The 12,542-nt window shown below is 39.7% G+C and overlaps 1 protein-coding gene across 21 annotated transcripts in view; it reads right to left on the minus strand.

The window, feature by feature from the left end:
* mef2d (myocyte enhancer factor 2d) overlaps positions 1-12,542 on the minus strand; it is a 100,645-nt gene that overhangs the window by 25,669 nt on the left and 62,434 nt on the right. For 10 of the 21 annotated variants that reach the window (XM_079240079.1, XM_079240074.1, XM_079240077.1 and 7 more), the window contains 4 exons: positions 11,139-11,264; positions 10,871-11,008; positions 5,054-5,285; positions 1,638-1,694 (listed from right to left, as the gene is read on the minus strand). In XM_079240079.1, coding sequence (XP_079096205.1) covers positions 1,638-1,694; positions 5,054-5,285; positions 10,871-11,008; positions 11,139-11,264 — 553 coding nt within the window. The remainder of the gene's footprint in view (positions 1-1,637; positions 1,695-5,053; positions 5,286-10,870; positions 11,009-11,138; positions 11,265-12,542) is intronic. The other 11 variants (XM_079240076.1, XM_079240069.1, XM_079240075.1 and 8 more) reach the window with 2 other exon arrangements.

The following is a 12,542-nucleotide window of genomic DNA, read 5'->3' on the forward strand; positions in this document are numbered from 1 at the left end:
CCACCATATCTATTACTGTGGGCTAGCTGGCAGTATCTGCCCTGTCTAATGGGATTTAAGGGGAGAGCTCTGGCCAGTGTCAAAGTCACCTCTGAGGAGGGTCCTGTGCCAAGACGAGGGACAGTTGGGTGGTGGGGTGGAGCGGTGAGGAGGTGGGGCAGGGCTGTAGATTATTCCAGAGAGAAGATGGGGGGGGAACAGCTGAGATAAACAGGATAAAAGAAGGGGGTGCAGATGGATGGATGAAGGGGAGGAATAGTCCACTGGAAGCTGTTGAGGCCAGGAAAGTTAAGCAGACTAATACTAGAATGGAGATTAATTTACCTTTATTATTAAATACATTTATTATTTATTATTATATTTTGATATAAAAGCTCAGATAGATCTACCTATTGTATGAATTTAACATAATCTAAGCAGTATTCTTTCATGCATCCCTTTCTACCCTTGCACAATTGAATATTATATTAACAGTGTCCAGAAGTATTCCAGGAAATCCAGTTTCACTGACTTGGGCAATGACAAGTTAAAAAAATCTTCATGCATTCTACAAAATGAACGTATTTGGACTGGAAAATAACAGCTTTTAAGACTGATGTAAGAAACATGAACACACCTCTGAAATTCAATTTCTACATTGATTAAGTCATGACTTCTGGAATCAGAAGTGACTAACTCTTTCACTTCTGCATTTCCAGCTATTTTTCTAAGTGTTAGTTTTGACAGTTTTCACTGGTATTTGTGCTGAGAAAAATCCCCAAACTCATCGCTCGATACTCTAAAATACTTGTTGTGACTAAAAGTGATGTAAGTGAAGTTTTGTAATCAGCTTTTAAGTTAAACAACTTATTTTTTTTATAAACAAAATCCTTCCAACATGATGTTAGCAGGCTCTCTTGTTTCCTTTCTTGCCAGTTCAGCCCGACTCTGGGTGTTACTTACTCCAGAAAAGTGTCCCAGTTAGAGACAGGTTGATGTTTATTCTTTTGGATGAAAGCTGTTGGAGAACAGAAACATTTCCAAACTGCAGACATACTTTGTTGGATCAACAATAACAGAAATGGGGGCAAAAAATGTTCTTTTCAGTAACTGTTGTTGGCGTTGAACTAAATCTAAGTCTGGTTTGTGAACAAATCCTGATGTGAATTTCAATAGATGATAAAATGGTGACCTCACTTTCAGAGGCGTTTTAATCAGACAGCAGACCCCACCAGTCAGGATACCAGAGTTTCAAAACGTACTAAATGAAGCTAAAATATTCTTAGTTAAAATTCTGGAAAAAAGTAGCAAAAGAAAACTAACAGAGTTTCCGACAAGCTGCTCTGGAAATTAGTTGGTTTCTTTTCCTCTATTTGAACTGTTGGTTGTGTTTTTCTCCCACACCCTGAAACCTCTTCTCATCTTTAGACTGTTTACAAGCAGCTTGTTGTGTGACCTCCAGCTGTTGTCAGCCAACAGGTGTTTTCATACTTGTGCATATGTATGTGTGTGCAACTATGAGCCGAGCATAAATATTCAGCACAGAAACCGTCTGAAATCCTAAAAGCAGAAAACAGCATGGTGGGTAACATAATATAAAAATACTGTATGTGTGTGTGTGTGTGTGTGAAGCATTTGAAAAGAAAAGATTTACTTACGAACTGGACTCGGACAAGCTCCATTTGAGTTTCCCAAATCCCCTCCCAACAGAGCACCTGGCAAGAAAATGATGTAAATATAAAGTCATTTAAATCATCTCATATAAAACGGTTAACCTGAAAAGCTCTAATCTAAAGAACGATGCAACTCCCCTTCTAAAAATATCATTTAATCAAGCACGTCATTATAAGAAAGCTTCTGTCATTGACACTAATTTCACTCTCAGGAAGACTAATTGGTTTGAACGGTGAGTTTCCAGTTAGCATTGAAGTGCTGGTTTCATCAGTTCTCAGTGGTACTTTGGCTAAATAGGAAAATTGTCAGACTCATTTTATAAAAAGAAAAAAAAAAACCCCAGCATTTAATAGTATGAGTTTGTGAAAATCAAATGATCTTTATTGGAAGTTAAATCAGTCTGCTTTAACACCGGAAGATGAGTGGATAGATATTATATTTGGAAAATAATGCAAATTTCACAGTTACTGTTCATAAAGTCAGACACAGTTCAAGAAGACTGACTCTTTCAAGAAAGACAACAAGGATTCTGCTGGGAAAAATAACCACCAGTGCAAACCACAAGTAGAGCTGAATTCATAATGATAATAAGTCAAACTGAGCACCCCCAGAAACAGCCCAGTATAATTATGCAACTGTGATGGGATGCTACTAGTCGGTTGGTAGGCAACGGTGTATTAATAAGACAGTGATTCACACCATGGATGAAAACAGCTGATTAGCTGAGAAATTCAGTGGAAGTTCCACACAGCTTCATCTTGGAAACTGTAAATATTTACCACGCTTTTCATTCTCCTCCAATATGTTACTTTAAACATGTTAAATGTCTCATGTAAACTCCCCGAATCGTCCATCAAAATCAGCTCTCCACTGTCGTTTACAGCACTTTTTAACAAGAACTTCCGTTTCAGGGACCGTTTCTGTTAGAGAACACCAGAAGCGATCCTCATATAGCTTTCAGAGCCAACTCCTACATGCAGTTTGCTTTTCCCAATCTTTGAACATGTCAATCCTCCATAACCTCTAAATCTTGTTCAGGGGGGAGTGTATCCCAGCTTGAACTGGGCAGCAGCCGGGTATACTCTGCCCATAATTGCAGCCAATTTAGAATCACCAATTAACCCAGGATGCATGTCTTTGAGCTGTGGGAGGAAAACCAGAGCACACAGAGAAAACTCTTGCAGAAACAGGAAGAACATGCAAACACCACACAGAAAGGCTCCATCTGGCTCGCAGGATCAAACCCAGAACCTTAGTTTCTCAGGTTAAGAACACACACTCACAACAATGATGATATCAATATTGACACAACTGGCATCTTGTACTGCAGGAGGACAAATATTTAAGGTTCTTAACTAGCTTATTTTTGGTCCAAATGCCTGAAAAGTTGGTTGCGAATGTGAACTGAGAGCTGTTCTTTGGTGATTTCTTCGAAATTCTTCAAAGAAATCTTTCAGCATTGGTTTTGGTTTAACGTTCCACAACAACAATGTTTAATTTCAGTCTCTTTTAACAGCTCACCGGGTGGACGCTGCTCCAAATCCTGCGTCTACCAGATGTTTTAACTTGTCATATAAACGCCATAAGGTGTTCCATATCCTGCTCTCCTAAACAGATGCAAACAACATGCTCGAAACACGATATTCCTTTAAAATGTTGTTGCAAACTGAATTGCTGCTCCCCTCGACACAGAAAGCATTTAAACAAAGCACAGGGGTAATTTACTTTTGTCTTCATTCTAGCAAATATTATACCCACATTTTCCTCAAATGGAAGATGTTTCTTTTCTGCACTGACACTTATTTTCCCTCCTTTGGTGCAGATTTAGTTTATTGACTAAACAGCTCTTCAGCAAAGTATAAACTTTGGGTCATAAGGGCTTACTGAAAATATCTCGCTGGACAGATGCATGAAAAAAACACCAATAAGCAAAAACTGATGAGCCTAATACTTCTATAGTAATGAGGGATGTAAAGACACAGCAGAGTATTTGCATTATGAAGAGAAGAGGGTGCTGGGGGAGGTTGCAGAAGCGTCCATTAAAGCTATGTAAAACTCACCCGCCTCAGAGAACTGCATGTTATGAAAGATGCCGTAATGCATTTGTTGTACGTTACATCACCTAATTCTGACTTACAATGAGATTATGCTGGTCGGAACAAAGCTTGATAAGTAACCTTGTCTGAGAAGCAAAAATGGGGCACAAATCCTTTTAGTCAGAAGGTGAGTGATTGGGTTGCCACACAGAAGCAGTGAGTGCACGCAGGAATCATCCGGTCTAAGTCAAAGAAATGATGGATTTCTGTCATTTTGAGCAGTATGCACTTATTTAAGAGAGAAGGAGATAAACACACTGGCTGAGCAGGCGAGCTGGGTAGAACATTAATATACCAACACAGATTTTGTTGGTTATTTTACAGCTTGTCAACTCCAAAATTCTCAAAAAAAAAAACCAAAAAAAAAACAAAACTTGCTGTTATATAAACTGTAATTTCACTGAGATGGTGCTTGTGAAAAAAAAAGGACTTTAAGCAACTACATCACCATGACAACCATGTCTCAAAAGGTGGTTTGAGTCAATTCAATTACAGGAGTCGTTTAGGAAAAAGGACTCTCACATGTGTCGAAGACGGGGCTGAAAACTGGTTGCTTTGGACACAAAACGTGAAAGAAAACCCTTCAGAAAATTCTGACACAAAACTAGAAAAAGTAGGCCAAAAACACAGAAACTGTCGCCAACAGAGGAACTGCAGTCACAAGTTTAAACAGGGATTTGAGCTCCACATACATAACAGTGTTGACAGATGCTGCTAACTAGCACTCAACCCAGCATGACCCACATTTACAGTAGAGGTCATGCAGCTACTTAAAGTCTTACATTTTATGTTTGAAGCTCATATGTACATATCTTTTTTATTAAATCATCAATGTGATAAGCACAGGCACATATAATGTGCCCTTTCTACATAAAATAATACTCCACAGTAGGATTTCAGCCCGATGATCTAGAAGTTAAAGTGTAAAAAGTGACCTTTCCTGTGATCACAAATTTAAAAAAAAACCAAAAAACTTCAGTGTTGTAATTTTTTAAAGTTATATCTATAACTTTTCATCAAAAAGTAGTCATTGGGTCTCAAGTTGTCTTCCTTTAACTGTCTTTAAAGTTCCAAGATTTGTTAGCGTGGCATTTTTGTTGTGGTTTTTAAGGGATGCTGCTGCTGTTGTCAGGAATCCATAACATTGCCGTGTAGCAGAGGATCTTACACTGAGCAGCAAGTACTGCAACAGAACACTTATTTATCTGAAAATGCCACCAGTTATTGATTTTCTAAGCTAGAAATGTGCTGTGAGGGTATAAAGAAACCAAAGCATTCCAGCTGTGTTCCTCATGGTCTCTTACCTGCACTGGCTGGTCGCTGTGGTAACCCTGGTGACACAGTGTTCCTCTGCAGAGCAGGTTGCTGTGGTGACAGGAGGCGGGGATCTGTGAGGGTGGAGGTGACGAAGGAGGTGGTGGTGACCAGGGCACCAGCAGGGTTGTTGCTGAACTGGAGGGCTGCCGCCGCAGCCGCGTTCTGATTGGATACTGGCACGGTGACTGGCATGGGAAAGGTGGGCTGTGGGACTGTTGACTGATGGAGAAAACAGGAAGAGGGCTTAAAGTGTGGTCATGTTTACGATCCATCACACACATATAAATTCACAGATATGTATTGTGATGAACAGGTGACCAGTTAGTGATCAGCAGCAGTGCAAACGAGTTTTAAAGTGATGCAAACACAATCGCAACAACTCAACCAATCACAAGAAGAGATTTTCCAAAACCACATGTAATGTTTTGTAATTATAAGAGAAAAATCTGATATTTTCCCACCTTATTGCTGTCCTATAATGTCTAAAATATAACCTGCTGACCATCTGACTGATTTTCTGGGAACGTCTAAAAGCTTTTACGAAAGTTTTTTTTTTTTTTAACTGGAAACTATATATTTAGGGAAAAAAATGCATTGCCATCAGTGAGAGTTAAGATTTAATGCTAATTTTTCTGTTTCACTGTGATATCAAAACTATTTAAGGATTAAGTTGGTATTTCTGAATAGTTGACTAAATACTACATAAAATCAAAGATTTTGCACCAAGTTTTAGATTATTTTCATCCTAAAAACAAACAATCAACACAGGTTTTCTTTGTACAGTAAAATATTTGTCATTTGTATTTTCAGGATTGCATTTACTAAAGGATTGGAATTTAACTGAAATAAATAGTTTTGGAAATGAACTCTTCAAAAAGAAAAAAAAAAACTTATTGAATCCTTCTCTGAACACACTCACTCGCTCAGTTTTCACATGCAAGGTGACTTGGTGGAAAGGCCAAAAAGCTGTGTCGTCTTTCAGCTTTCATGCCAGGTTAAAAGTCTTGTAGCAGCAGCGGGTTATTGCATCAAGTTATTGGTGACATTTCACTTTGTGCGTGTCACATTGCAGCAACGACTACCCCCCTCCAGAAATGTGCTACTGGGAATTCCAGGAGTTATCCTAGATAAGCTTGCTTTGAAAAGCAAAGCCCAGCATTACTATTAGTTATCCAACAGAACAAAAAAATTTCCTTTTAAATTGAACTTTTATCACCTGATTTGTTAATAGTGGATGACCAGGCAGCACAAGGTGCTAAAAAATAAAGGCCAAGGACCCGAGGTTGTCCAGCCATCCAACCCATTTCACCCTGTCCCAACTCAATCTGAAATAAGGACTTCTATATATGGAATATGGGCCAGTGCTGCTCCGCACTGTACTCACACTGCCTGGGACCCAGTTTAATGCTGAGGAGGACAAGGGCACCTTCTTGTCTTTGATCTCCACCTCTTTTCCAGCTGAAAAATTTAGAATTCTTTTTCTTAATTTTTCGACAGGAAGGGGAAAAAAAGCAGCTAAAATGGATAAACCTGAAATTCTGACCAAACTACTTTTTTTTTTTTTTTTTAAAGAAAGTGCTGTGAGTGTCTATCATTTCTAATTCCTTAGCAAATATATGGCAGTTCATACATATGGCAGTTGTTCCTTTTTTCATAAACAAAAAAATAAAAACTATATTCATTACTTTCACAATTACTGAGCCACAGTTCATAAACAATGCTTATAATTCCCCTGAAACCGTTCTTGCCACGAAGGTCATCTGACGTTGTAGTGTCCACATGTCCACAAACCAATGAGGCTTTAAAGCTGTCTTGGATTCCAAATCCACCCATCTTACTGCAAAAAGGAAGTTTGCAAAAGAGAGTGCGCAGCCAGAGCTGTAAGTGGTGACCTGGGATGGTGAAGATAGCAGCTAACAGCACTGCACCACCACACGCTGCCCAAGCTGAGGGGAAAGGGAAGGGATACATGGTGTGGGTGTATGGGAGGTGAGGTTAATGCTGAGGGGGTAGACACAGGGGCAGGGAAGAATACGTCTCCTCAGAGGTGGATGGTTGTGTTCATGGTTTCTCTTCTTTTTTTTTTTTTTAAGTTTTTACTGTTAATACATTTACTAGACTGCAGTAAAGGTTGGATCAGATTAAATGTTTGATAAAGTGTGTGTATGTAGAGGCTTAATATACAGAAATAGATGAAAAAGAGACTAAATAAATTATATATTGTAGCATTTGGAACAGGAACACTAAGCACAGGGAGGCCTAAATGGTAAAGTTGTAGGAATAGATATGCATTTATATTTATAAATGAAAACATAATTTCATTTTTTAATCGAAATAATAATAAATAATAAATAAATATAATAATAAATAATAAATAAATAAATAATAATAATAATAATAATTTAATCTTATATTTCAGCAAACGTTATACATTTTCTGGTTATTCTACAAATAAATAATATTTTGCTTAACAGAAATGTTTTACTCATCAAAAACTTTCCTTAGGCTTTGAAAGTTTCTTTAAGAAACCATATTTCAACACTGCATATTTTAGTCCTAATATGAGCAAATTTGCTGCCAAACTGCAACAACTCGCATCTGGTTCTCAGAGATGTGTTGCTCACTTCTCTGCATGATTCCTGTGAGCATGCCGGCTCCTGCTTGCAATGGCATTCGTGACCCAGCTGCAGAACCTCCTCATATTTTGTGTTAATATGAATTTTAACTCCATCATCTCCCTGTTCTGTTAGGTTGAAAAGTAATCATATTGTTGGGGAATTACAAGTGATTGTACATCTTCCCACTTTAACTCCACTGAACACCAGTGCTCCTAATTGCAGAGAGAAGACTGAACTGGGTGCTGTCCATCATCCTGCAGATTTAGAGCCAAAGATGGGAACCGAGAAAGAGAAATAAGATCTAGTTGGGTAAATAATTGACCTGGAGCTTTTCTGGAGGTTTGTGTAAAGACGCTCAAGGCTTTTTTTTAGCAAGAGAAGTAAAATAAAATCTATTATCCCTCACAGAAGCTTTCTCAAGAAGGGTGTTTCCCAGATGCAACGGGAAAACGAGAATGAATTAAACTCTTGACCTAGTTTCCCTTTGCTTTCCTCTTGTCCTGGAAGCCTTTGAAAGTTTTCATCTATTATCACAATAAACTTCAGCATTGTCGCATTATATTTGTTAGCTGCTGGGATACGTTGACTATGACGACTACAGCTGTACGATAAATCAACATTAGCTGAATTCTTTAACTTATTTATTATTATTTTTCCAAAAAGGTCTGATACCTTGTCACATCTCAGCGAGTGATCACACCAATCCTTTTCTTGCAAACTAAAAGCTAAACATTTGAAAATCGTTTTTATGTAATTATATTATGTGGTATTTTCAGTAAGACCATGTTTCCTTTGATACTCCCACTAAATGGAGACTAAACATTCTGCCTTTTGCTCAGGGCCACCATGGAGGTGGCTGTTAAGAGAAATAAATCCATTCCATACTCAGTTTCCAAACCCTGAATCTCACAGCCAGAAAGGGATCAAACCAGAGACCTGCCAATGAAAAAAAAAAAAAACAAATATAAATGCTCCCTTTTTTCTTGCCTAGCCCTTTTTCTAGAGTACCAGAACAGATACGTGAGCTTGGGGGGCCTCACTAAGCCAAGTGTCCTGCCCGTTCTGCCTCGCCACTCTCTCCCTGCCTCAGGAGGCATTTTAGTACAAGTGGGATTAAGCTTGTATATCCCGGCCCCTAGCTGTCATGCAGGGGGATTATGATGAAGAGGGGAGGAGTGGTGGGTGGTGCTGAACACTTCCGCTTGCTCGCTGCCAGTGAAAGGTGCACTGGACGAACCAGGCAGGTAGACATGCTGGTGGAGACGCTGAGCAGCAGCATGGTGATGAGGATGTTAGCCTGCCAGCATCATTCAGCTAGCATATAGCAGCTAGCATCCAGGCTTTGTGCACCGGGAGCTGCACGTCTCATGAGGAGGTAGATTGAATTCTATTCTCCTTCTGCTGTGGTTTTCTCTTTGGAGAAAAGCTTTTAAGATTCCTTTCAGCTCACATAGCACAAAAAAAAAAGGCTAGGTCAGATTTATAAGGAGAGGAACTCACTAATCTGATTAAGACGAGTAGCGGATTGTTTTCTCTGCTAAGTCACTTCTGATGTGTAATGTGCAAAAATTGCTTGAACACTTTTTCTGAAACGCTGCTTTTACTCATAAAAATAGCCTCAAACTGCTTACGTGTCTATCAATGAATAAATATATGAATAATACATTTATACTTGTGTTTTGCTTCAACAAAAGTAACAATCACCAATGAATGTTCCACACTGTGCTCTTCTCACAGACCTGGTTTTAAATCTGCCTTTTTACTTCGCAGTACTACACTGAAGTCACGTTATAATTAAAAAACAGTTACCAACATAGCAGACAAAAGACTTTTCACCAAGGTACAGTGCTACGATCGTAACCTGCAGCCTAATTCTACTGCAGCGCCTAAATGTGACTGCATCCCATCCCAAATGACCAATCAGACAGGCAGGGAGACAGGAATGGGGCTGTAAATTAAGTGCTACTCATTAAAGTGACATTAATGGCATTATTGAGCACAGAGGGAAAAAAATGAATCACTGAGAAATTGGCAAAGGAGCCAAGCGGTTAAAAAGGTTCTGGCAGAGAGCCAGTCAGAAGGCAGAACCTGGATAATGTCTGTAGCACATCCAGCCTGAGAAGCACAACTACACTGAGACTTAACTGACCTCAGGAACACTATTAACAAGTTCATAACTGCATCCTCAGCGATGGTACACACTGCGCATTGGCAAATGCTCCACTTTTTTTTCTCCCTTTAATATTGCTTTGTGTTATATGAATGGTATTTTCAGCCGAGCAAGCCGACAGCTCAAAGCCAAGCTCCAAAAGTGTTTATTATTACCATAAAATATGATTTCCCCTTACAATGCCGGTTGCTATGCCAACTTTTCATGAAAACTAGGAGCCTAGTTAACACTTGTCTCCCTCTGTTGAGTCTTATAGTTCAGTTAAGTTTTAGAGGCACCAGAAACAGTTTATTATAGCAGCGATTCTCCCGAGGATGCTCTTGACTGTGGAGATTATAACTTGACATGAATAATCCCATTAAAGCTTGTCATATATCTTGTTAGTCTTGCTTGTTTTATTACTTTTATCTGCTTTATTAGCAAAGCTGCACCTCTGAAACAATGTGAATAATTTACATTGTATTCACTGAAAGTATAATCAGCCTGCATAGGATTATTTTAAACTCATTCCACTCCAGGAAACTTGGGGGAAAAAAACTGCAAATAGTCGTAAAATAAAGTAAACTATGCTTATTTCCTTTACAATTTTTTTCTTTCAGTATGTTAAACTAGTTTAGACTCAACCATATCTGCGTAATGGAAGCATTTCTGGCTAAGATATTTGTCATCAAAACAAAAATAATTGAAATGATCAGGGTTACTAAGTGATGAGAACAGTCATTTACTGCTTTGCTAGTTTAGCTCTGCTTTGTGTATCTTTCTCAGGCACACACGGTTGATGGAGTGGTGGGGGTTTGTTGGGGGGGGGGTTATATAGGTGGAAGTAGGTGCTGTTGGTAGGAGGCGAGGTGACAAAGGTAAAAGGGTGGGTTGGTGGGGAAATGGTGAAGGCGAGTGCTCTGTGAGTAATCAGACCGCCATCAGCAGCTGGAAACCTCGTCCGGTCAGCAGCAGCAGCAGCAGCAGCAGGAGGGGGGGGGGGGGCAGGGTTACACAGAGTGGTGGGAGGTACTCACTGACAGCCTATAGTTCTGCATCATTTTATCAAACTCCTCGTCAATTTTTTTGTATTTCTCTTCAGTGCGGGGGGTGAGGGAGAAGGGCTCCTCGGGGTCTGGGCTCTCAGAGTCCCGGTGCTCTTTCTTGTTCAGAGCCTTCGTTCCCCAAACAAAAGAGGAGGAGGGCACATAGAGAGAGAGACAGAGAGGAAGTAGATAGAGAAAGAGGAGAAGGAGAACAGAAAGAGCAGGTTAGCTAAGGTGACAAAAGTGTGACGGTACTCACGCCGTAGCGTTTGAAGAGGCTGTCCAGGTCTTCGGTCTTGCGGTCATTTAGCGGGCTTTGGTCGATGGAGTCATCGCCGTCTGGCTCGGGGCTGTTGCAGCCATTAAAGCCTTTCTTTCGCAACGTCTGAAGCGGTCAGAGAAGGGTAGAGGAGGAGAAGGGGGGGGGGGAGAGGGGGGGGGAGGCACATTTACATTTAATCTGTCATGTACACTTTTCACTTCCCACCACCATTTTCTAGACCAACAAGTAAAACCAGCTTTGTTTGTCAAACACAAATGAACAACATGGTTGCAGCCGACTCCTACGCTGTTCATTGAATTAAAAATGAGGCAGTTGGGGTCAGATGAACAGTTTGACCCAAATGATGGCATAAAGCAGAGCTTTTTTTTTTTTTTTTTTTTTTTTTTAGAAGCATCTTCTATGAGCAGAAAAGTTGTCTCTGATAAACCTGAATTGATTTCTTAGGTCAACGGCTGGAACATCTGTTGTCCTCATGAAAGCAAGTTATTACCACTAAATCTGCACTTGCTCAGCAAGCCGGTGCTTCACAGAGGTCTTGATTTGAAGGTGAAAAAAATTATTCCAACCTGAGAGAGCCTAAAAATTAAAGACAAATAAACAAAAAAATAAAGATCCCCCTTATCTTCACAAAGTGGCCGGATGCAGCAGCTGCACTGGAAATAAAACCGAGTTTAAACCCAAGCCTCACGTCAGAAGACACCAACATGGAATTGCACCTTTCCATTCATTCCCAAATCACCAGTGCTGGTAATAAGTGTGAAGCTTTTCATGGAGAAAAGTGGTTAAGCAAAGCTAAAGGCTAAAGAGTGAGCCATGAAGCACGCAGCGGTGTCAGATAACGGCGGTCAGGTTGTGACAGCGTTGGCACAATTTTGGAATTGGTGAGAAGAGAAAGAGGGACGCTGGGGAGAGGGACGGATAGAAAAAGGTTCTTATTTTTGAGAGGATTCTGCTAAACAAGATTTGCTGTTAAGTAGCTTTGCCTGGTGGGCCCTTGACCATACAGCCAAGCAGTTATATCCTTGCAGTGAAATGGATCAAAAACTGGAGCGGAAGAACGTCTTGTGGTCCAAATATGAGCTTTAGCCCAAAATGGTGCCAAAAGTAAGAAATCCTGTGCAATGAAACCTATAAAAAAAAGGACTATAATTTCCTGTGGTTAGAAAGTAAATACAAATCGCAGTTTCCATCTTTAGTCAGCTGCTCTTTAGATGCTGACAAAAGGAGCTGGACGCTGTGAATATTGAGGCTGTGAAAATGAAAAAACATTACCTTTCACATCTGACATAATCACGCTTATTCAGAGAAATGTAATTAATTATGCTTTTAAGTTGATCTTTATCGTAATGGAGCACTTTAAAAAAAAAAAAAAAAAAACAG

The sequence above is a fragment of the Telmatherina bonti genome, assembly GCF_933228915.1.
Source record: "Telmatherina bonti genome assembly, chromosome: 5".
Classification (NCBI taxonomy): domain Eukaryota; kingdom Metazoa; phylum Chordata; class Actinopteri; order Atheriniformes; family Telmatherinidae; genus Telmatherina; species Telmatherina bonti.